This window comes from Vulpes lagopus, chromosome 1 (genome assembly GCF_018345385.1).
Source record: "Vulpes lagopus strain Blue_001 chromosome 1, ASM1834538v1, whole genome shotgun sequence".
NCBI classification, from domain to species: domain Eukaryota; kingdom Metazoa; phylum Chordata; class Mammalia; order Carnivora; family Canidae; genus Vulpes; species Vulpes lagopus.
The window spans coordinates 76,454,819-76,480,057 of NC_054824.1; the positions used below are offsets into that span (position 1 = coordinate 76,454,819).

The 25,239-nt window shown below is 47.7% G+C and overlaps 1 protein-coding gene across 3 annotated transcripts in view; it reads left to right on the forward strand.

The window, feature by feature from the left end:
• The window catches only part of HEG1 (heart development protein with EGF like domains 1), an 88,549-nt gene that overhangs the window by 15,225 nt on the left and 48,085 nt on the right, over window positions 1-25,239 (forward strand). For 2 of the 3 annotated variants that reach the window (XM_041756860.1, XM_041756933.1), the window contains exons 2-5: window positions 11,556-11,843; window positions 13,874-14,170; window positions 21,101-21,454; window positions 22,980-23,306. In XM_041756860.1, the coding sequence (XP_041612794.1) occupies window positions 11,556-11,843; window positions 13,874-14,170; window positions 21,101-21,454; window positions 22,980-23,306 (1,266 nt within the window). The remainder of the gene's footprint in view (window positions 1-11,555; window positions 11,844-13,873; window positions 14,171-21,100; window positions 21,455-22,979; window positions 23,307-25,239) is intronic. The other variant, XM_041756960.1, reaches the window with a different exon arrangement.

The following is a 25,239-nucleotide window of genomic DNA, read 5'->3' on the forward strand; positions in this document are numbered from 1 at the left end:
TGTACCTTCTTCCAAACTCGCTGGCTACCTTCTCTGCCCGGCTGGGCCGCCTCTCGCACCCCAGGGCCGTTGGCACCAGCATCTCGGTGATTTATTCCCACCACTCAGCTCTCTTGGAAGCAATAGGCTGCTTGAGGCAGATTCCACAGTGTCTTCTATGTGCTTGATGCTCAGTAAATATGTATTTTCTTTTTTTTTTTAAGATTTTATTTATTTATTCATGAGAGACACAGAGAGAGAGAGAAGCAGAGTCACAGGCAGAGGGAGAAGCAGGCTCCTTGCAGGGACCCCGAGATCACGCCCTGGGCCGAAGGCAGATGCTCAACCCCTGAGCCACCCAGGTGTCCCTAAGTATATATTTGCTTATTGGGATAACGTAGAAGTTACCATTTGAACCATATTGACGTGTACTAGTTATTGGCATTGAGGACATTCGCACGTTTGTACTACCACCACCACTAACCCATCTCCAAAACTGTTTTATTATCCCAAATAGGAACTCAAGCCATGGCTCCCCAGTCCTCCCTCTCCGCAGCCCCTGCTCACCTCTATCCCACTTTCCGTCCCCATGACTCTACCCACTACAAGTACCTCGTATAAGTGGAATCATATAATAATTGTTCTCCTGTGACTGGCTCGTCTAACCTACCATGAGGTCTTCAGGGTTCACTTATGCAGCAGGTATCAGAATTAACCGCCCTTTTAAGGCCGAGTAGCATCCTGTTGTAGGTAGGCAGGTAGCACATGCTGCTTGTCCCTTCCTCCATCATCGGACGCGTGGGTCGCTCCCACCTTTTGGCTATTGTGAGTGATGCTGCTGTGATCATGGGTGTCCAAACACCGGTTTGATCCCTTTCTTTCAGTTCTTTTGTGCGTGTGCCTAGCAGTGGAATTGCTGGATGATACGGTAATCCTACGTTTAAGTTTTTAAGGAATGGCCAAAGTGTTTTCTGCGGTGGCTGTACCATTTTCTATTCACCAGCAATGTCTGGAGGTTCTGATTTCTCGAAGTTCTCACCAGCACTCACTTCCCTTTTTCTTTCTTTTCCTTGATAATGGCTGTCCTCATGAGTATGAAAGGAAACTCTTTTTTTTTTTTTTTTTGAATTTACAAATGCCACTCATTTCTGGCTGTAGTGTGGACTTGGAACTGTTGCTGTCATCTGAGGTCAGACTAGTTGGCCGCTATGATCCCAAAGGGTCGGGGTCACTTGGGGTCACTTTTGGAGAGGGATGGAGCACCAGAGTCAACCCAGGCGATTTCCCAACTTTAGCCAGAATGGATGATGCAAAGCACTGTGGATGCTAGCTAGTGAGGCAGGCTGCATGCCATAAATTCCTTTGGGACGGGTTGGCTGAGCTTCCCTCTTCTCCGTCCTCATCGGCTTCATCTGGGTGTGGTTGACTAGCAGGGACCCCAGAAAGAACGCACTGGGCTCTGGTCTCCACCCTGCCACTTAGTTCTGGGTTTTCTGGGCAGGTGACCTCAGTCCTGAGGCTGAGCTTTCTCTTCCTGCAGTGAGGGAACAATTCCTACCTTGCCTGCCACTCAGAATGTCCGGATCTAATGGGATCCTTTATCCCCCTGAAATTATCCTGTAAAAGCAGTGCTTCGCGGATGGTAGACACGCAGGATTTCTTAATTCGATCTCTGAGAATAGGGGCAAAATTCCATTCTCCCCGGTGGTCAGCGTCCCACTCCTTTCGTGGTTTACAGACTTCTGCGATACCAAAAGGAGAGTTAAAAAGGGAGCTTTTAATTTCAGTTCAATTCCTCTGTGAGCAGTTGAGTCCAGGGAGTCTCTTTTCAAGTCATGAAGAAGGACACGATCACTGGGCTAAGAACCCATGCTGTCCCATCCAGCCGTGTGGCTAGGAGGCCCCCAGCTCTCCCGAGTGTTCCCCAAGCTGAGGGATCCCAGGAAAGCTCCATGGAGGAGCCAGAAACAGGAAATTTGCAGCTGGGGGTGGGGGGTCAGTGTCTTACTGTTCCAGAGCTTTCCCTCATGAGCCTTAACCCCTAGCAATCTGAGCCTCCTCCTCTGTCTGCCAGGTGACACTCCGGAAAGTCCTGGGGACTTTTTTTTTTTTTTTTTAAGATTTTATTTATTTATTCATGAGACAGACAGACAGAGAAGCAGAGACACAGGCAAAGGGAGAAGCAGGCTCCATGCAGGGAGCCCGATGTGGGACTTGATCCCGGGACCCCAGGATCAGGCCCTGGACTGAAGGCGGGCGCTAAACCGCTGAGCCACCCAGGCTGCCCCAGTCCTGGGGACTTTGATCCCTGGTCTTTGTGCAGGCCGGGTCGTGCCTCTCCGCTGTGCCCCAGCACTCCTCACCTTCCTGGCTCGTACCCCTAACCCATCCTATCCTTCCCTGGGCCTCTGTGCCTCCTTCACTGACCCCTCTTCTCCTTCTGATTCAAGATCCCCCTAAGGGAGTCCTTGGCCTCACTTTCCCTTCCTACCCCATCTGCTCATCCTCCCTCCTCATTGCTAGTCCCAAATTTTTAAATGCCTGTGAGACATTTCCACTTGGAAGTTACAGCCTCAGACTCATTCTCCATCCTGTCTCCACTCTTTCTTTATCATCATTCTTCACATTAGCCGTGAAATGATCTCTGAGAAGCTGACCCCGGGGTCCTTTTGCTCAGTGTTCCTGCTGGTGAGTGCAGCTGTCCCCAAACCAAGAAGCCCGTGTGACCCACACTCCGTCGCTCCTCGTAGGGAGGAGCAAGTCCCTGCAGATGGGCTCGAGGCAGGAATTTGAAGACCAGGGGGACATTGCTCAGCGACCAGTGCCTTACAGCCCTGTGTCACGGAAGAAGCCGGGTCCAGACTGTGCCTGCCGTCCAGTGCGTGACCTCGAACAGCCACTTAATCTTTCCGCCCCTGGTGTTCCCGGGCGCCGTGGTACCCACTTGACCAGCTGTCATTCTCATTAAATGAGATAAATGCCTGTGAAAACACTTAGCACGCGGTAAGCACTGAATAGATGTTTGTGAAATCTGAATCACAACGGAGGGAAATGAAAATAAGGGGAGGCTGCTTTCACTCTGCCATGGGGCTGATGGGGGCCCTGCAGGAGCGGCCGTGGGGCTGTGTGGGGGCCGGCTGGGCCCTCTGGGAGGAAATGGCCTCTTTGGATGACACAGCCTCGCCTGTACACACCCACTCCGCCTCAGAAACCATGCAAGTCGAAAACCCCCAAATTACGGAGTGGGTGGTGAGAAGTTGACTCTGTAGCAGCTGCTAATTAGGAAATCCTACTCCTGGGCTCCGCTAGCATCCCTGATGTTGGTTCACAAACAGATGTTTTGGAACATTAAGGCACCGCAGAAGTGGAAGTTGTCAACTTGGGGGAAAAAAAAAACCCTAGTCAAAGCAATGAAAGTGTCTCGTTCATTTAATAGCCGTTCATAGTACAAGGGAACGTGATGGCCTGACACAGGGGGCTGAGTGCAGGGGGAAGGGTGGTACGTCCAGCTCTGAAGATACCTGGGAGGTTGGGACGTCTAAACTCCACTGTGAGGCTGGTTGGTGTGGCTCGGTTGCCGTGGCACGTGGGTGGGGTGTGAGCCATCGCCTCTGACCATCTGGGGAGAAGGAGGAGTGAGATGAGAGGGCCAGCCGGCGCTGAGCTGCAGGGTGCCCCCCCCCCATCTCAGAGGCTGCCCCTGAGTGCCTGGCAGGGCACAGTCCCTTCTCCTCACTCCCCATCTGGCCCAGACTCCAAGCCTGGGCCTCCCTTCTTTCCATTTCTCTTCTCCACTAAGCATCAGAGCAGGATCCTGGTTGTGGTAGGTAACCCCGCATGGGGCAGGTCCCTGCTGAGCCCTGTCCCCTTTACTGTGAATGTCTCTCCCACTCAGGGTTTACACAAAATTCAATCACAGTAGCCCTCAACAACTCGGGGCTTCTCGAAGGACTCCTCCTTGGACCTCAGTAAATATTTTAGCATTTGACCCAATGATCTCCCCAAACTACAGCATGGAATCACGTAAAGCACTTGTACGTCCACGATCAAAAGAGACCTCGCGTGGCAAAGCAGGTGGCTCGGCTTGCTGCAGGGTTTGTTCATCCCTTTCTGAAGAATTCACAGGTGATAAGAGAAGTGGAGGGACCTCCAGAGTTACCCAGGGGGCAGCAGGATCCTGTTCTAGAACCCTATGGGCCAGTGATACCAAGGGCTTATCATGCCAGAGGTGGGCCCAGCTCTAACCCTGTGCCCCCCGCCCCGGTGTTCCCTGCACTCGCTAGAAGAGCGTCACAGAGCAAAGCCAGACTGAGGCCCCTGTGGCCCCAGCAGCCACTCAGCCCACTCTCAGCTTCCAGGAGGGTTTTCACCTTTGCTGCCTCCTAGGCTGCCCAGAGAAGGATTGGGAGACTGAGAAGGGATCAGTTAGCAGTGCCTGCCAAGGTCCTCTCCAAATCTGTGTGTTCAAACTTGATAGACCTAGGTCCCCTGAGTGGCAGTGATGGATGTAGCCCTCACTACATACCAGATACTCTTGAAGCTCTCACGTGTGTGTGTGTGTGTGTGTACCCTGTCGCAGCCCAGGGAGGCAGGTGCTGTCCCTGCCCCCGTTAACAGAGGAAGCAGCCAAGGCACAGAGAAAGAATGTGTCTTGCCTGAGGTCATAGGGCATGTACATGGTATAACCGGAAATCTAGCACAGACAGCCTGACTTTAACCACAGCCGGTGCTTCTCCTCTGAAGCACTGGGTTTCTAGATCCAAGCAGGGGGCAGGAAGCGGGCTCTTTTCCTGTTAGACCACAGGACCTTCATGCGGAGAGCACAGATTCACAAGGTATGGATGAAGTGAGCAACTTTGTCATGTCGCCTCATACGTTCCTTAGGGAAAAAAGGGAGAGCTCCTCCGATGACGAGGGTCCCTAAAGGTAGGAGTGTCTCCTCCATCCAGGTGGCTGTGGCATCTGCAGCTCACACGCTAAAGGTCAACAGGGCCCTCATCTGGGGAGGAGGGTGGAGGTGGCATCACAAGCCCACAAGTCGCTAAGTCAACAGGGCCCAGCGGTGACCTGCTGGGCGGAGAGATGGTCGTCGGCACCTCCCTTTGGTCAGGCCACCAGCTGTGGCCGCCGCAGGTGCTGAGTGGTTAGGAACCCTGAGGCTGGGTGGTTCAGACGCAGGTAAACTCATCAGCCCTTCAGCTGGGTAGGCAGTGCCACTCACCTCCTTGTTGCAGAAACGGCTGTATTCTGAGCAAGTTGCATGAGCCAAGCCTACAGGCTTTACCTGCCTTGGGGAGCGGGTCTGGGCACCAAAGAAAGCCTGTTACAAGGCGGCTTGCAGACCTGGAGCCCTTTTACCAAGACGCCAGCGTTATTTGTTGTTCTTTTTCTTAGGAGATGCATTTTTCTTAAACATATACTCTTGCTAACATAAGGTCATATGGTGTATGCCATTTTTAAATTTGTGTTTTCACAAATTTAAATAGCACGGGGTGAGCGTAGTGCGTATATCTAGAACTGTATCAGTAATAGATTTTGATCATCCCTTTAAGATTTTGTTGTCTCATAATTAAGTTAACCAACTTCCTATTGCAGAAATTCAGGTTGTTTCCAATTTTCATGATTATAAACAGTGCTGTGGTAAACTTCCCTGTGCCTGAAACTTTACGCACATCCTTAATAATTTCCTTGCAATTAATTTCCAGAAATGGAATTCCTGGGTAGAAATATATGCCCATTTTTAAGGCTTTTGCAGTGATTTGCTAAATGTCTCACCAGGGAGAATGTGCCAGTTGCATTCTTACCAATGTTGTGTGCAAGTGCCTGTCTTCTATGCCCGCAGTGACACGGTGTCTTATCAATGATTGAGTCTTTGACATGGTGTCTTATCAATGATTGAGTCTTTGCCAGTGTGATAGGCAAAAATAAATATATACAAAAATTTTTTAAGTCTTTTCTGGTTTGGATTTGTATTTTCTTTCTTTCCAACAATACTCTCGTGTATTCACTCTCCAGTTACACATTTTCTTTTGTGATTCATGTATTCACGTTCTTTGTAAGACGTACATCTTAGGAATTTGAAAAACTTCTTCATGTACTAAGAATGCTAAACTTTTACCATGCACTGCAGACCTTTACCCCGGCTTGTTATCTAACTTCCTTAAATTTAAATGTTTATTTTTAAGCAAATTCATGCACAGCTTGAAGATCAGATACGTTTTATAAGGCTGTTATAGAAACCCTGACCACCCCTACCATCATCATTTGCTGCTTCCCAGAATCAACCACTTTCAACCCTTGTAACAGGTTATTTTGGTAATCATGTCCAGACCTCAAAGCTTATGTTGCTATTTACTGAGTCTTTGTTTTGGTTTTAGACAATATTTATTAGTTTCTCTCAATGGAAATTTCCTATTATTCAAAGCTCTACAAGTTGGAAGTGATACACCCTCTTTCTATTCTTTGGGGTCAGTTTGAGGAATGTGAAAATGGATTTTGACACAATTGAAAGTCACCCTTCAACATTACATGGTTTTTATTATCCCCTCCTGACTTATGTGCTATTGTTCTCCAGGATTTGTTCTACCTTGTTTTATTCATCCTACAGATGAGAAATTATTTTATAAATTCAGTGTTGCCCTAGATTTATGTACATATTTACTGTTTTCTTTGCTCATTATATCTTCTTGCCCCTTCTGGCCTTCATCTGGCATTGTTTTCCTTCTACTTGAAATAAATTCTCCATAATTTCCTTTAGTGGAGGTGGTTGATAAACTGAAATTTGACTAAAAATGTTTCTATTTTGATAGATAGTCTCAAGATATTTTTCAAAGATGGTTTTACTCCATTTATAATTCTTGTTTTTCCTCTCTGCACACTGAAAATATTTATCCACTGTCTTTTGGCTTCCATTGTTGCTGTTGAGAAATCAGCTGTTAGTCTCCTTGTCTTCTGTAGATGATCTGTCATTTTCCCCCTCAATTTTTTTTCAAGTGGGCCCCATGTCTAGCATGGAGCCCAATAAGGAACCTGAACTCACAACCCTGAGATTGAGAGTCGGATGCTTAACCGACTAAGCCACCTGGGTGCCCCTCCCCCCTGGTTGTTATAGGTATGTTGGACTTTCTCACTCTATCTTCCTTGTCTCTTCATCTCTTTTTCATATTTTCTATCTTTTCATATCATCTGGGCATTCCCTCATCTGTCTTGTAATCATTAGTTCTTTTTTCAATAATATCTAATCTGTTGAGTTTCCTAATTTCATTTATTATAGTTTATTCATTTCTAGAATTTTCATTTAGGGTTCTTTCATATCTTTTGGCCTTTACTTATAGTCTCCCTTTTTCTAATTTTCAGTTCCTTAACTTCTTTTCATGTAGTTTTATAGACTTACATCCTTTGACTGATAATTCCAGTATTTGAAGTCTTTGCTTATCTATATTTCTGACTTTTGCCCACTGATACCCTTTTTCCTTATATATGTTGTGCCTTTTGATGGTGATCTCTTATTCCTTGGAATTGTATCAATAAATGATAAAATTAGATTGAAGGTATATTCATTTAGAGAACATTTATATTTATTTCTGCCAAGTAGGAGGCATTATATATCAGAACCAGTTTTCCTTCCCATTAACGGTGTGTGTGTGTGTGTGTGTGTGTGTGTGTTTGAGATGTAATTTACATACCATAAAATTCACCCTTTAAAGTATATGATTTAGTGGTTTTAGTGTATTACAAAGTTCAGGACCTATTTTAAAATATATCCTTGGTTTGAGGTTTAGACCACACTGGTATGTGAATTCATGCTGCACACCCATATGAGGGCTGCCTTTATGGTTACAAATTCTTGAGTGAGATTTATTTTCCTTCCAAAATCAAGATCAAAAGCCACTTTTCCCTGCTGTCCCATTCTGCAGGGCAGATTTTTTTTGTCCTATGTGCTTTATAGATATGGTATAGCCCTGGTCTCAACTTGATACAGGAGTCTCCTCTCAGACTCCTTCCTTAAGAGTCTCCTATCCCCTCTGTCCTCATGGTCATCAGAACAGAAGTTCAAGGTCACAGAAATTGAGCAGGTGCCCTAGGGCAACTATAGCTCTAGAACTAGATTACTTCTCTAAATTCCAGCTCTTGGTCCATGTTTGGTCTTAGAAGACTTGGTTCTTTCCTTGCCAACTCAGCAATGCTTTTAGAAAGATTTTTAAAAATTACTTTATTTAGCATATTTAGTGTGTAGTGGCAGGGTTATCTGGGACAGGGCAAGACTGTGGTCTGCCCCCCCCCCCCTTTTTTTTTGGTCTGCCTTTTTGTCTTGTTTATGGTGTGCATTTTTTTTTCTTCCATCTTTGGCCAAACCTCCAGGGAGATTGCATGGTTCAGTGCTAGCCATGTCTTGTCTTTATGTGACCCTTATGTGCCTTTTGAAGGCTGTAGTGGAATTCCTTGAGCTGACTGAGGATGTTCCCAGTTCCTTGAAGATGGGCATGCTGCTGCTTCCCCAAAGACATAGCCATATGAACCTTAGAGGCTCAGCAGTAGGCAAGTCCCACATTCTGAGTGAGATCTCATGGCCTACCAGCTTCAGGGTGTGGGTTTGAGTCCTTTCCACTTCCGCACAATCACTTTTTTCCTAAAGACGAATTTCTCTCCTTGTGGCCCAAGGAGAGAGAAAGCATCCTCAAACTCTTTTCCCTTCTCTCTGGTGTCCGGTTTGCCTTGCAGCTCAAATAGGAAGAACAATGGGAATATGCTTTGTGAGTGGGTCTCTGGTCTCTGTAACCCCCAAAATCTCAAGTTGAACTCACCGACTTGGTAACTGCCCCTCAAAACACCCATCCATATCCCATTTCCAGCTGAACGTGGCCCTTGCCTGTCTGGGGCTGGGCCCCAGTGGAGCTCAGATGCCTAGGCAACTTCCCTCCCCCTTCAGGAAGTTTCTCTTAATTATCACTTACAGGAAACAGATTAGGAAGCATGAAATCTGCAATTCTCAAGGGATTTGGAGAGAAAGGGGTTCCCGAAATCTGCAATTCTCAAGGGATTTGGAGAGAAAGGGGTTCCCTTAGGAAAGTTTGTCAGAATCTCTTATGGAGGATTTTAAAATCACCTCCCCCCTACCTGGCAACCCCAATAAGTGAGCCACACTGCTGGTGTACGTGGACCTGAGAACCATTGACCTAGAACTGCATTACCCAGTATTGTAGCCAGAAGCTACATGTGGTTGTTCTGCTCTTGAAGTATAGCTAGCATAGTACTCTGGATTGTACAGGTGTAATACCAAAAAAAAAAAAAAAAAAAAAGCAAAGTATCTCAACAATTTTTATATCAATTACATATTGAAGTACTACCATTTTGAATATGTCAGAGTATGTAAAATACGTATTAAAATTAATTTCATCTGTTACTTTTAAAAATAAAGTTACATATGTGGCTTGCATTTGTGTCTTACTTTATATATCTCTTAGGCAGTGCTGATCTAGGAGATAGCTTGTTCCTTTTGGGAAAGTGTGTGTGTGTGTGTGTGTGTGTGTGTGTGTGTGTGTGTGTGTGATATTTTGAGCCAAACCGTAGGTTCTGCCTACAGCCTCTGCTGGTCAGATGGTTGGCCATCCTTGCCTGACTCATACCGATAGAAGTGACTTCATTCATTCCCCCAGAGGTTTCTCAACAGTGCCTGATTCTAGGCAGAAAGGAAAATATCATTCCCAAATGAGGAAAATAAAGATAGGTTTTTAGAGGAGCCGTGCAATCAGCAATAACTTTAAATGGTCCTTGTCCTCATTGCTTTCTCCAGAAACTCATTAAACTCTGTGCCCTCCAATTAGCACACGTATTTCATATTCATCTCCATATTAGTTTGGATATCCAGGGAAACGGCTCTTAGAATGTTCTCTTGGTGTGATCTTCAGGAGGCGGCACCCCGGCAGTGGCAGATTCGGGCTTCCAAGCCATTTCTGGTCGTGTGCGGACGTCGTCAGAATAGCAAGGCAGCCTTCTTGGGTCGGACTTGGCACCCCACCCAAGTCTCAGCCTCCTGCCTTGACAAATGACACTTGACACCACATGTGATGACCTCTGTGCCCAGTTTCCCCCCAACTTTCATGCGATCCTGACGTTTTTGACTAATGCCCTCTTTGCCCCACTTTGGGCAATATGGCAGAAACTGATCGTTGCAATCTATTTTTCTGACTACTCTGCACCCATCCCTAATTTATAAATGTCAAAAAACTGTCCATGCGAATAAGCAACCCTTCCTCAGCACCCCTGCACTGGAGATGAGGGGGGCCCCAGAGGCTTTGCTACAATGCACCTTGTGCAGCGCGCCGGATGCTGGGAGAGCTCAGGGACCTGGGTGGGGAGCAGGCTGCCTGGTGTCTTGGGCATGGCCCCCTGTGCCTCTCTGCCTCCCCTGCAAAGTGGGGAGGATGAGAGGATCTACCTGGATGTTGAACAAATGAGGGCATGTCGAGAGCTTACATCTGGGTTCAGCATGCACACGCATTCATGATTGCTGTTCTTCTTCTTCTTCTTTTTTTTTTTTTTAACAAAATGAGATCATACTTGAAATTCCATTTTGAAACCTGTTGTTTTGGGCAGCCCGGGTGGTTCAGTGGTTAGTGCCGCCTTCAGCCCAGGGCCTGATCGTGGGGTCCCGGGATCGAGTACCACGTCAGGCTCCCTGCATAGAGCCTGCTTCTCCCTCTATGTCTCTGCCTCTCTCTCTCTGTGTCTCTCTCTCTCTGTGTGTCTCTCATGAATAAATAAATAAAATCTTAAAAAAAAAAAAGAAACCTGTTGTTGTAATTCAATAATATTTGTATAATATATTTCTGTATTTTATGTTATCACATCATTTTAATACCTCATAGCATCCTTTCATGCAGATATACTGCAACTGGTTTAATTGATCTCCTGCGATAGATTTTCAGTTTTGTTTCTTCCTTCCTTCCTTCCTTTTGTGCTATTATAAACAATGACATCATGAATATCAGTGCAGCTGAAATTTTTGTCCACATTCTTGAGTATTTAGCATGAATTCAAAGGAAACAAAATCATCAAACCTATTTATATTACTAAGGCTTTGGTCATATTACCAAATCGTCCACAGGTTTTTTTTTTTTCCAGAATTATGCATGTCCCAGCCCCCATTCCCTGCCTGCCAGAGTAGGTGTCAGGATGGAGAGCTGCCAGCTTTTACCCTCCTACCACCCAGAAGATGCAATTCACCACCTCAGTGCTTGGAAGTGCTCCCTTCCCTGTGCTCACACCTGACCTGCATCCCTGCCCCCATCCCGCTCCGGGCCTGGTGCTCTCCCCCGAGTCCCACATTGGTCTCTTTCTAGTGGTTTTTATCATTATTCCACTTAACTGTAAAATTCCATCCTATGTAGTATTGGTACTTCATAATTTCTCCCCCCGGATTGTCAGAATAATCACCATGGGGAAAAAAAGAAAGGTGAAATTATTCTAGCTGAATCCAATTCTTCACTGATCTGTCCGCTCATGGCTTTTCTGAGGGTTTCCTCCTCTTTCAGAAGCCAGCGAGCTCTCACTGGTCCATGTCCTTATTGTTTCAGCTGCTGAAATGAACAATTGGCCAGAAAGTAACACTGAACCACACGTAGAAAACGGCACCTTTGATCAGAATCAAGTGGACTTTTCAACAGTGGTTTCCAAGGAGGGTGTGATGACTCAGACCTCCAGAAAGAGCCACACTTCTTCAAATGCTCCAGAAAACCTCACTCCACACACAGAAGCGGCAGATGCTAGAGGAAGAAACGACACTTCCAGGAAGACAAATTTCACCGTTTCCCCTGTTGGGCCTGACGTAGCAACAGCTCTGACTTCCCAGAGTATCACCACGGGTGAGTTTGTGCCAGTGATGTTCTCTGCATGTATGTCCCACCCTGGAAAACAAAGTTTCTGCGTCTCCCTCTTCCCCATCCTGAGCCCCAGTGTCCATCTGAGGGTCCTGGGCTGTGGATCAGACCTGCGGCTTAGGCTCTGTCTATGGCATGCTGTGATTCAGTGAGTTAGCAGCAGCATAGACTAGGCGAGGGTCGGATCCCAGACCTAGAGGCTTGGGATTCCATGGCCAGAGTGAATCCAAACGACCTCAGTAATTGTGCCACACGCTACAGTCTCAGAGGAACCAGGTCTGGTCTGGTGGGCAACATGGCCGCGTTTGTGTTCACGTAGCTCAAATGGTGGCTCCTGCTTCAATCTGCACAGCTCAGTGGCTTGGCTTTTTTTTTTTTTTTTTAAGATTTTATTTGAGAGAGAGAGAGAGAGCACGAGTGGAGGAAGTGGAGGAAGTGGCAGAGGGAGAAGCAAACTCCTCGCTGAGCAGGGAGCCCTACATGGGGCTCGATTTCAGGACCCTGGGATCGTGACCTGAACCAAAGGCAGATATTTAGCTGACTGAGCCACCCGGGTGCCCCAGCCTGGCATTTCAGCAAAGGGTTTCAAGAAGGGGCTGGGGCTGGATGTGTAAGATTTGACTGAGGAAGGGCAGACAAAACTGGCACAATTAGGCACCTACTGCATGCCAACATCTCTGTTCTCTCAATTCTCACAGCAAGCCAATGGGGTCACACTATCTTCATTCTAGGAATTTGGAAACTGAAGGTAGGGAAGTTAATTAAATTGAGATGTATAGGTCAAACAGCTAAATAGGTTTTATTTTTATTTATTTATTTTTTTAAGAGTTATTTATTTATTCAGATTGAGAGAGAGAGAGGCAGAGACACAGGCAGAGGGAGAAGCAGGCTCCATGCAGGGAGCCCAATGTGGGACTCAATCCTGGGTCTCCAGGATCACACCCCGGGCTGCAGATGGCACTAAACCGCTGAGCCACCAGGGCTGCCCTAAATAGGTTTTAGAGTTGGGATTTGACCCTGCCTGCCTGTGTATCCGAACAAGGTGGGAGGGATAGCTAAGGAGTGGGATGCACCGACCACGTGAGGGAAGAAGAGAAGCTTGGTCTCTTTGTGGGGTGGGAAGGTCAGCAGCTTCCCACATGGAGAGTGCAAGTCCCACGTGGAGGAGAGGACAGTTGTGTGGGTGGGATTAGAGGCAGTCATGGAGACCTTTGAAAACCAGGCAGTTTAGATTTGGTGTGGTAGGGAGGGTCACCAAAGGGTTTTGAACAAGGCAATGACATGATAAAAGTGAATTTGGAGGGGGATTCAGCTGACAGGCAGGTCTAGGATGGGGCAGAGGGAACCTGGAGTCAAGAGGACCACCCAGGCAGATGCTGGGCACTAAGATCCATGGCCCAGTGGCCTGAGGGGCAGAGAGGAGGGGATTGGTAAAGACTGTTCACAAAAGAAAATTGATATGACTTGGTAACAGTCTAAAAGTAGGCCATCAACAGTGAAGCCATCAAAGATGACCCCGTGGTCTCGCAGGCTAGTTCTAGGAGGTCGGGTTGGGGCACTCAGTTCTATAAAGAGTACCAATGACAGTATTTTATGTTCCATTCATGAGTGATGGACATAGAGCTTAGAACTGCCCATGATGACACCCAGGTGTGTCGGTCATGCGGATATTGGAAATTTTGTTTAGGTTGAATTCAAGTAAATTCTGAGACTAGCTTTGTGGAATGTGAGTGATGAGTCATGGTGATCAGAATCGGATCTTTGGTTCCATATCATCTGACACTTAGCTTCATTGTGCCCCTTTTATAACAACTCCACCACAAAATGCAGTCTTTGTGAGATCTGAAAACAGGCTTTGTCTTGGTTTGTGGCCTTTCGTTCAGGAGTGAATTTTTCTTAGAATGAATAGTGACTCCTCATGTCTCCTCACAGAGGTCAGAGGTGAGCCCACTACACATCACTCAGGCATTTGGAAGTCTGCTGGTGGAATTGTAATTGTTGCCATCTGCTTTCAGCTTTGGGAATGCTTCACTTGCCATCCAGCTCAGGGTCTGAAGGAAGAACTGCCCCTTCTCACACGGAGAGCGCAACATCCCGGGGTTCCCTGGCGAGACGAAAGGGGCTCCCAGACAAAGTGACTGTGCATACCCAAGTGGCTGCCACTTGGGTCTTAGGCCAGTTCCCTCTTCCTGCTTTGGAGACTGGAGAAGAGACCACACTCTCCAGGAAGAGGAACACCTCAGGACTGGCGCTCTCCTGGCCACATTTCTCCAGGACACCGGCTTACTCCTCTCCCTTGGAGCCCTCCTCGGGTAAGTGCTCCTATGACGTCATCCAGAATAGAAGTAGTAGGTGCCTACAGACCACCAGTAACATCCTTGTCACCAACGCTGAGGGGAGAAGACACTAGAGACAAATGTAAAGTATTTGGGGGAAAATGTGCCATCTGCACAACGTATCTTCATACTAAAGTCCATCTTTAAAAGTGGTTTTCTTTAACTGCATAAGGAGGAACTTAAGAGTTGGGCTAGTGGCTGCTCTAAGTCCTTGTGTCCACTAACCCCTGCTGGTCCCCTCTTACCCCACGTACACTGAGTGCTGTTGGTGGGTCTCCTTGCACAAGAGGCCACGCTCTGGGGTGAGTGAAATGGAGAGCATGTGTCATTTGATTAGGACATAGGTTTGTGTTTTTTCATCATTGCAAAATCGTTTCTTGCCATGGTGAAGATAACATGGATACACATTTTTCTATGCATTGTTTAAAAAAAACAAAAAACAAAAACAAAACATCCCGCAGTGCCGGTGTTTGCAAGGCAGCAGCAGTGGAGGGCTCGCCTCTCTGCCTCTTCGGCTCTAGTCATCAGCTAAGGCCCCTACACAGGCATTCGGTTCCAACAAGCCCGTTCTCAGCCCTCTGAGCCTCCGTCTACCCCACCACACTAGGTTATCCAACACCTGACTACCCAGAGGAACTGTGATGCTGTGTCCATCCCTTCTCCCAGGTTCCCTGCCATCCCAGAACCAGGTGCGGCTGGTAACTAATGGGGATTAGCATGTGCTCCAGTATCACAGAGCTCCACCAGCCACGGGCCAAAGAAAATGCTGGAAACTCTGCCCGCTTTTTCTCTTCTCTGAGGTTTTTATTCAGAGTCCGTGCATGCCGTGTGTGTTTTCATCCACATGCCTGTAGAAGCAGGACAGAGAGGTCTGGAAATATTCTTGGAATTAGAGGTTAGGTTGCTTCCGAAATTGCCATTTCAAAACTTTGAGAGGTCAGAGGTTCTCAGAGATACTTTGCAAGACTAGGGGTTTGGGTTTAGGTCACCAGTGCAAACACTGAATCTGGAGGTCCTTTCCATAATGCCTATTTAAAACAGCCCATTCCTCCTTTAAATACTCTGTATATAGTGTCTGCTGACTACTGGGTATGTATATAATTTGTGATTCATGTTTTAAGAGGTTTCCTTTTAAGGTCATTCTTAAACATTGGTTAGATTGGACAAAAGCTATGAGTCTTTTTAGTTTCAAAGGTCTGTGTTCAGTGATTTACAACTGACTTTACTAAATGGTAGAAAGGAAGCATTTTCTAGGAAGCTACACTTTGATTCTGGTCAAGGTCATTTAATATTTATAACTTAAATTCAACCCACTACTGTGGCTTATACTTTGAAAATCAGCCAATGTTTCCAACTTTACTGGGCTTGACTCTGTTGTCACCTAGGTTTTTCCACATTAAAAAAAAATCAGTTGGCCTTCAGGTTCCTTTTAGAACCTTATACTTTTAGGGGTGCCTGGCTCTCACAGTGGGTGGAGCACGCGACTCTTGATCTGAGGGTCATAAGTTCAAACCCCACGTTGGGTGTAGAGATTACTGAAGAATAAAATCTTAAAAACAAAAAAACCAAACCAAACAAAACCAAAAACAAAAACCCTTATACTTCTAGTTCTGGGAAGAGTTCTGCTGTATCTTTCGACTCCTTGAGTCTTTCACTGAGCATTTCTCTTCCTTTTTGCTGAAGTGGGAATTCTGCGCTAGGTAGAGGCCCACGTCCCTCATCTGAGGCCTGGCTAGCCAGGAGCTCCCTGCTTCCAAAAACTAGGTGCTAGGGCTCTAGGTCCTGTTAAATGGCCCCTTTGGGTCTAGCGGGCCAGCCTACCCCTCCCTGCGGGGATGCTGAGGGGACATGCACAGAGACCTGAAGCCACACGGGGAACAAAGTTCCGCTTTTACTTTTAAAGCTGGGCTGGTAACTGCTAAACCTGCCAAGAGAGCTCTGGTATACCTTCTACTCCCCTCCCCGCCCCCTTAAATCTACATCCCGAGACCTTACTATCTCCGCCTGACCCTGACCACAGGATAGGGGGGCTATCTGCACGCAGGCATGAGCACCGAGAGCCAGCAGGACTTGCCAGAGCAGACCTGGTGGCGCCCCGTCCAGCTGGCATCCTGTGGAAGGGAAGCGAAGAGAGAGTGTGGCAGGGCTGTGTGCTTGACCCTTGGCTACTCCATCCACCAGTAAATGTGACCCAGTGAAAGGCCTGGCACTTCGGCCGGTTAGATGAGCTGTGTTGCTCTCAACGTGAGCTTCCGTGGCCCAGGGAGGATGGGGCTCCCTATTAGAAACACAGAAGGGATTAGACCAGATGATCCTCCAGATTCTAGCTCCAGCATCTGTTATTCCAGACACATCCAGCCTTTGTATTCTGTGCTCCTTTCACTCCTTGCTCTGCTATAAAGAAACAGGCATGCGGCACCTCATCGGAGGCCTGGCTGGCCAGGAGTTACCTGCTCCCAAAAATAAAGTATATGCTGGGACGGTATGCATTAAAGCAGGTAGGGAAAAAAAAAATTAAAAAATAAAATAAAATAAAATAAAGCAGGTAGGGGCCCAGACAGCTAAATGAGATTTTTATTTTTATTTTTTTTAAGATTTTATTTATTTATTCATGAGAGACACAGAGAGAGAGAGAGGCAGAGACACAGGCAGAGGGAGAGCAGGGCTCCATGCAGGGAGTCTGACGTAGGACTCGATCCCGGGTCTCCAGGGTCACGCCCTGGGCTGAAGGCAGGCCCTAAACTGCTGAGCCACTCAGGGATCCCCTAAATCAGATTTTAAAAAGAGCTCAGAAGCCATTTGAAAATAGTTTTCTTGCTGCTTTATATCTTTCTCTACTTTCCATATGTTCTGTAATGGCCATGGACTATTTGATCATTGGGCGGAAAGTAAGTAAAGCAGCTAACAGGGAACAGGTTCTCTTCGGGAGGCAGAAAGAGCTACATCTGTGAACTGGGTGAGAATGGCTACAGTTGAGCACTAAATTTAGCACTGAGCTTCCTGGAAACCAGGGCACAAAGGGAACCTGGGTGGGGCGTGAGATCATTGTCAGATAAAGTAAGCATACAATTTCATCCATAGGCGTGAGCCTTTGGGGGGCAGCGAGTTCTGCAACGACTGTTTATGTAAAGGATGTTGAGAATCGTAATGGAAAATGCCCCCAATTGCTGTTTTGAGGAAATCGTGCTCATGTTCTTTCACAGGCGATATTTTATATAGATTCTCAGTAGGAGCTCAGGGTGTCATAATGGATCCCAACCTATGAAAGTATTTCTGTGAGGAGCCGAGCTAATGCGGTCCAGGTAAATTGCTTTGTGGTGGTTTCACTTTGTAAAGGAAGAGAGCATAAATAACTTGGGACGGTGCAGATTTAGCATATCTTTCCCAACTATCAGCTGCTTCAGATAGATTTTTGGCAGGTTCTGGACAGCACTCACGCCAAGGTTGAGCATTCGCTGCGTGCCTGAGGTTCCAACATTTTGTGTTGGGATTGGAGAGGGACCCATATACTTTTACCAGATGAGTGGGCATTCCTTCCACCTCCTGTTATAATGATTAGGGAACTTGGCTTATTTCTGCTCCCAAATGCATGGCCTTCCCATTTTTTAATGGGTGCTTCAGAGGTAGAAATGGGCAAGGGACACCAGTTATTTAAAAACCAATATCATGGGGGCAGCCCCGGTGGCTCAGCGGTTTAGCACCGCCTTCAGCCCAGGGCCTGATCCTGGAGACCCGGGATCGAGTCCCGCGTCGGGCTCCCTGCATGGAGCCTGCTTCTCCCTCTGCCTGTGTCTCTGCCTCTCTCTCTCTCTCTCTCTCTCTCTCTGTGTCTCTCATGAATAAATAAATAAAATATTAAAAAAAATAAAAAATAAAAACCAATATCACTGACCCATTGATTAGGAACATGGTAAATTTTTCCCTATATGTATTTGGCAGAGGGACTAGTGTAAGCGGTGATGATAGGTGAGTTTGACCAGCCATTCTCTCTTTCTGTTAAGAGGCACTACTTGTATAGAAGTATTCACTGCTTCATAACTTTACCGCGAGGATTAAGAGATTACGGATTATCAAGGACTCACTTAGCACAACGTACAAAGGCGTATAGAAGATACGGGCACATCGTACTTGGTCAGCTGATCGTGGCTTTTATTTATTTATTTTTTAAAGATTTTATTTATTTATTCATGAAAGATACAGAGACAGAGAGAGGCAGAGACACAGGCAGGGGGAGAAGCAGGCTCCATGCAGGGAGTCTGATGTGGGACTCGATCCCAGGTCTCCAGGATCACACCCTGGGCTGAAGGCAGGCACTAAGCTACTGAGCCACCCAGGGATCCCCCTAATCATGGCTTTTAATAATGATGGGGAGATGACGAAGCAGCATTCCACGGTGCCTTGGTTAGGGACAACATAGCCATTTTCTGTTTGTGGCTTTTAGCATTTGTGACTTCTGTGATTGTATTTCTGTGACCATTGATTTGCTATACAGGTATTCAGGCTGTATAGTCCAATATAACTGCAGGCGGCACTAAACTGCTGAGCCACCTGGGGCACCCTATGTGTTCCTTTTTTTATGAAAATGCATTTTTATTTAGTTTTGTTTTTAAGTAAGGGTGTGTTTAAGGAGGCTAGGACTCTCTCTTGGGGTCCACCCTATTCTTTTTGTTTCAATTACAAGTTGTGTGGATTGGGCATCTTGGGTGGCTCAGTGGTTTAGCACAACTTTCGGCCCAGGGCGTGATCCTGGGGTCCCGGGATCGAGTCCCATGTCGGGCTCCCTGCGTGGAGCCTGCTTCTCCCTCTGCCTGTGTCTCTGACTCTTTCTCTCTCTGTGTCTCTCATGAATAAATAAATAAGTAATATTTAAAACAAAAACAAAAAACAAGTTGTGTGGATTGCTTGCATCCTCGTTTTGCTTCCATGAAGGCCCAGCGAGCAGAGCTGCAGGCTGTGTTCTAGGTATAGCTGGTTCCATGGTTTATACGAGAGTAAGAGGAACCTTTGTGTTTCCTATGCTTGCTCACTCTCTAATTATATGTAATATTTATTCGTGCTTCTGTTCACAACTGCCCATAGGACTGGTCTCCAAGGGACCATTTTTTTTAACGATTTTATTTGTCCATTTTAGAGAGAGAGAGAGAGAGCCCGCAGGAGGAGGTGCAGAGGGAGAAGGAGGGGGAAAGAATCTCAAGCAGACTCTGCACTGAGCATAGAGCCTAATGTGGGACTCGATCTCACGACCCTAAAATCATGACCTGAACTGAAACCGAAGGTTGGACAACTGAAACGATGGAGCCACCCAGGCACCCCTTCAAGGGACCATTTATAATGAGAACTTAATTCTTCCCTTTCTGGGTCATAAATAACAGCTTGAAACCTTTCATTATAAAGGTATAGAGCACTTTTTATTATTTTTGGCTTCAAAAGAAAAATGTTTTTTCTCGCCTTTGGATCTTGCCGGCCATGTTTCTTCCCACTCACCATGCTTTCCTGCGGTTTATTCCTGTCTGGAATGAGGACGGCAGTGTGCCCTCCCGAAGGCCAATTCTCAGGATGTTCTCTGGAAAGTTCTTTGGAATGGAAGGGAGCCATCAGCAAGCCACCTGTACTTCTGCGGAGCGGATTGCATATTTTGATCAAAGTGGCCCACAATTCCGTTTTTGAGGTTCTTGACAATTAGATCAGTGTCTGCCTTCCTTTGCGTCAGAATAAGTGTTCCCAGCCTGGAGTCCTGGCTCTCCGAGGGGTCCACTGGGGTAGTACCTAAGCTTGAGAGCTGGTCTCCAAAGCCTAATGAGGCTAACCATAATAATGGGGCCTGTTCGCTTTTGGATGGAATTAAATCGAATCAGTGGGGTAGCGTTGAGTATCTCCTCTGACTAGCAGTTCCATTATCTCTTAAATGCAGTTCAGTTAATGGTCTTTCAAGGCCTCAGGTTTCCATGGCCATGAGGTGGGGAATAGTAAAGATCCCTTGGTGGTGACAAGGCCAGGAATTCTTGCTCTCAGCTAGTGTTGGTCCCACCGCGGTCTGCAGAGCCCTGGCCTCCCCAAGGGTGACCTGGGGTCTGGGATCCTGGAACCGCCTTACTTTTATTCCTTTTTATGTGTGGGTTTTAATCTATAATAGCATTTGAACAAAAGGGTTACGTGGCCAAAGTAAAGCAAAACAAAAACCTGTGCCTTATCACGGTGGCCTATCCCTGTATAACCTCTAAGGTGGAATTCCAGAGCAGAAGTTTTTTCCTTCCTCTCTAAAAAGGCAAAGAATGTCTAGAGGCTTTCTCCCATCTTCCTTTCAGCGAGACCAATGCTTTCCATTGTGCTTGGCGAAGGACTTCACAGCTTCTTTGCTTGGCTCTAGGAGAAGCAGAGCCCGTGAAGATAGAATGTCTGTTGTGTTTACCTGGAGTGCCTGGGCCGGCCTTCGGCTCAGGTCATGATCCCAGGGTCCCTGCTCAGTCGGGAGCCTGCTTCTCCCTCTCCCTCTGCCCCTTCCCTCCTGCTCGTGTATACACTCTCTCTCTCTCTCTCTCTTTCTCTCTCTCTCTCTGAAATAAATAAATAAAATCTTTAGGGACGCCTGGTTGGCTCATGGTTGAGTGTCTGCCTTTGGCTCAGGGCATGATCCCGGGGTCCTGGGATTGAATCCTACATCGGGCCACCTGCAGGGAGCCTGCTTCTCCCTCTGCCTGTGTCTCTGCCTCTCTCTCTCTCTCTATCATGAATAAATAAAAAATAAAATCTAAAAAAAAAAAAAAATATATATATATATATATATAGCTATGTTAGGTCCACATTACCTAGATTTATCCAACATAATAAGCATTGTTTGTGTCTAGGTATCTCCGTGATTTTCTTAAACCCTCAAGGAGTCTTAAAGTCTATTTTCTTCCATTTTAGCTACTAAGAGCACAGAGGAGCTCGACGACTCCACTGTTCTCCCGAGTGCTTTGGTGAGTTGGACAGAGAGTGTGCGTGTTGCTGCCACGTTCCCCAGCGGTGTCCCGGGGAGGCTCCAGTCTGTAAGCGTCAGTCTGCAACCTCTGAGTGAGACAGAGAGTTTCCCCAAGGACTCGGAAATTGCCACGACTTCACTATCAACCCATTCCTCATCCTTGGAGGCAGAGTTTCAAGGAACCAAGGAGGTCACCAGGAAGCCAGGGGCTGGAGAATCCATTGAGCCATCCACAGAGAATGGATTTGGCCCCGCATCTTCAGGGGTCTCAGTGAGATTTTGGCAGAATGATTCCCCAAGTAAGTATTTAACCTTTGCTCGATCTATTATGGACATTTAAAAACCCCATTTGGATTGTCTTAAAAGATGGCTTTAAGACCATTCGCAATCTCAAAGAAAAAAAGGATGTGTCCTTAGCTAGCGCCGTCTCCTTTATTTGGTACGCCACATTGTCGCATTTTGATTTTCATCTTATGAGAACATTGGGAAGTTCGTCAGATGGGCATCATGCCTCCTGCTTTTTTATAGATAAGAAACAAAGGTTCAGAGGGTTGAAGGAGTGAGGGCACGGTCATGTGCTTGTCCACAGCAGAGTGGAGGGCCCGGCCTCGGAGCGGGCAGGTTGCCTCTGACTCCCTGCAGGACTGTCCTCAGGGCGAGGGACGGCCTGCTCTTTCAGACTGGCTGGCGTTGGTTTCTGTACAGAGCATTCTTCCAAATACAATGTGCAGATATAAATATATTCCTCCAAATTCATGCTTTCAGTATATGCCCTTGAGTTTATTTTTTTGTTTGCTACACTTGAAAACTAGAATAACCTTTACTAATAATGGAATTATCTGAGAAGACTGCTTCTGACCCAGCGCTATGTGTAGGCACGTCGTATTTGTTGGGCAAAAGTTCTCTTTCCCCTTGACCAGTTTTGGGGAAAGACAATAAAACAGCCAAGCCTATAAGTTACTCTGCGACTTTGCACTTTGTCTTCAGGGGCTCCCTTCATGGGGTACCTGGGTGGCTCAGTCGGTTAAGCGTCTGCCTTCGGAAGTCCCCAGATTGAGCCCTGTACCTGGCTCCCTGCTCAATGGGGTACCTGCTTCTCCATCTCTCTCTGCCCCCCCATGCTCTCTCACTGTCGTTCACTCTCTCTCTCAAATAAATAAAATTTAAAAAATAAATAAATAAATGAAATATAAAAGCTCCCTTCTTGGGGCACCTGGGTGGCTCAGTAGTTGAGCATCCACCTTTGGCTCAGGGCGTGATCCTGGAGATCCGGGATCGAGTCCCACGTCCGGCTCCCTGCAGGGAGCCTGCTTCTCCCTCTGCCTGTGTCTCTGCCTCTCTCTCTCTCTCTCTTTGTGTTTCATGAATAAATAAAAATCTTGAAAAAAAAAAAAAGAACTCCCTTCTTCACCAATGCTTATTTTTAGTATTGCTATCTTCATGACACAAGAGTTTTGAAATAATTATTTAGAAGCATTTAGAAATAATTATTTAGAATGTGTGGGGTTATGCACGTAATAACTACTGGGCAAGGTCCAGCGGTTTAGCACCGCCTGCAGCCCGAGGCCTGATCCTGGAGTCCCGGGATCGAGTCCCGCGTCAGACTCCCTGCGTGGAGCCTGCTTCTCCCTCTGCCTGTGTCTCTGCCTCTCTCTCTCCCTTTCTCTCTCTCTCTGTGTATCTCTATGAATAAATAAATGAAATATTTTTTTAAAAAAGGTCCTTGCAAAGGGAACCTTTGCTTAGAGAGGACCCCGTCTCGGTTGTGGGGGCCTCTCTCTCTTTCCCATCCGGTCACCACCTTTGTTTCGCGACCCCTCACAGCCTCGGGAGGGGCCCAGCCGGCCAGCAGCTCGGAGGCAGGGAGCGGAAGGCCCCCATCCCGGACCGAGGCCGTGTCTCGGTCAGACCCGTTGGGCCGAAGTGGAGACAGCGCGGCGCGCCAGGCCTTGACCAGCAGCCACACCGCCGAGGACGTGAGCGGCGGCTCCACTTCCCACCCCGACGCCCTCCTGTCCTCCTTCGGCCCCCGGCCTAGGGGCGGCGACCCGGCGCTGGGCAGGGGGAGCCACGCTGGGCCGGCCACCGAGTCCTTGTCCTCCTCGTCCTCAGAGAGCCTGGCCGCCTCGGCGCCGCGAGACGAGCGCTCCAGTGAGTGTCCCCGCAGACGTGCAGGGCTGGGGCCGGGGGGGACACGGGGCCAGGGAGGCCGCGTGGGCAGGGCCGCTCCAGAGGCCCCGCTCTCCTTGCTCTCAGGCCCCTCCAGCCGGCAGGCCCGGCGGTGGCCGGGGTCGCCCCCCGGGAGCTGCTCTCGCCGCCGGCGCCTCCGCACGTGGCTCAGGGGCCCGTCGTGTCCTTCATTCCCTGCCGCCCTCCCCACGCCCGGGCCCCTCAATCACACAGCTTCCAGCAGGTGAAAATACCACCTCCGCACGGTGCCCTTCTGTGCCCCCCGCTCAGCCCACTGTATCCAGAGCTCATCCCGGCTGTGGCCTGCATCCGTCCTTCCTCCCTTCGCATGGCTGAGTGCTACTCCGTTGTGCGCACCTGCCACGTTTAGTTTATCCTTTTATTTTTATTTTTTTAAATGTTTATTTATTTGTTCATGAGACACAGAGAGGCAGAGACACAGGCAGAGGGAGAAGCAGGCTCCACGCAGGGAGCCCGACGCTGGACTCGATCCCGGGACTCCGGGGTCACTCCCTGGGCTGAAGGCGGCGCTCAACCGCTGAGCCACCCTGGCTGCCCTAGTTTACCCTTTTATCAGTTATTGCACGTGTGGGGTTTTCCCAGTGTTTGTCGATCATGAACAATGCTATTGTGATGTGACTGTGGAGGAGCGTATGTTTATCATGAAACAGCACCACGTGTGTGGGTGGAGAATATTTTGCTTTCTCATGTGTGTGCATGGAAAGTGCATCATCTGTCTCCTAAACAAAGGGATTCGTTCTCCTCCCCCGCGATGCGGGGACTCAAGAGTGTTTTCCTTCTCAGAGGGGGAGCTTAGGTGCCGTGGCCTTTCCCGTGTGCATCTCCTTAGCACGAGTGCCCTTCACTCCGTGGTGCGAGCTCACTTGGTTTGTGCGGGAAATGTGAGCTCAGTGTGAGCGGCTCTTCGGGCTCAGATATAAAGAGGCAGATGAGGAGTAGCCCCATTCTCCAAACCGACTCGTAGTCAGTTAACCTAATGCTTTCTCTTTGCTCTGAATCACTCGAAGTGGCCTCATGGTGGCATGCGGCCTGTCCGAGTTCTTGGCCTGTTCTTTTTTCTGGGTTTGGAGGCAGCTCCTCTGTTTCAGGCCACAACTCTCCACTTTTTCTTAACTCTGTAAGCCTGATGGGGTCGTTTGCCTAAATGCTATTTAAGAGTCTTATAATCTCCCCACCCCAGGGCTCGTCCCCTGTGCCCGGGGAAATCGTGCTCAGACACGCTCAGCCCTTAAGCCTCTCCTGGTGGACTTCCCAAGCCCTTCAGCCTGGTCAGGTCACATCTCTCCCTGCTTCCCAGCTGTCTCAGGGCTGCCTCGGGTCACTGTGTATCCCCGTCCCCACACTCATTCCCATCAGTTAATGCAAACCTATCGTGATGTGAACTTCCCTAACATGCAGCTTTACCTCTCTTTTACATCAGGGTGTGTCCATGAGATATGGAGAGCTAGTCTGGGGGTGCCTGGCTAGTTCAATCGGTAGAGCATGCGACTCTTGATCTTGGGGTCATGAGTTCGAGCCCTATGTTGGGTGTAGAGGTTACATAAGTAAATAAATAAACTTAAAAAAAAAAAGTCTGATCTGGGAACAGGAATAAGAACCAGGGAAAGAACTTTTTTTCTTAGGACGCCTAGATGATTCAGTGGTTAAGCTCTGCTTTCGGCCCAGGGCATGACCCCGGGGTCCCAGGATCGAGTCCCACGTCGGGCTCCCTGCACGGAGCCTGCTTCTCCCTCTGCCTGGGTCTCTGCCTCTCTCTGTGTCTCTCATGAATAAATAAATAAAATCTTTTTTTTTTTTCTCATAGAACCAGATTACGAAGTATTTAGGCCAAGAAGAGTTGGACCTCATTTTCATAATTTCTGAGAAGAAGAGT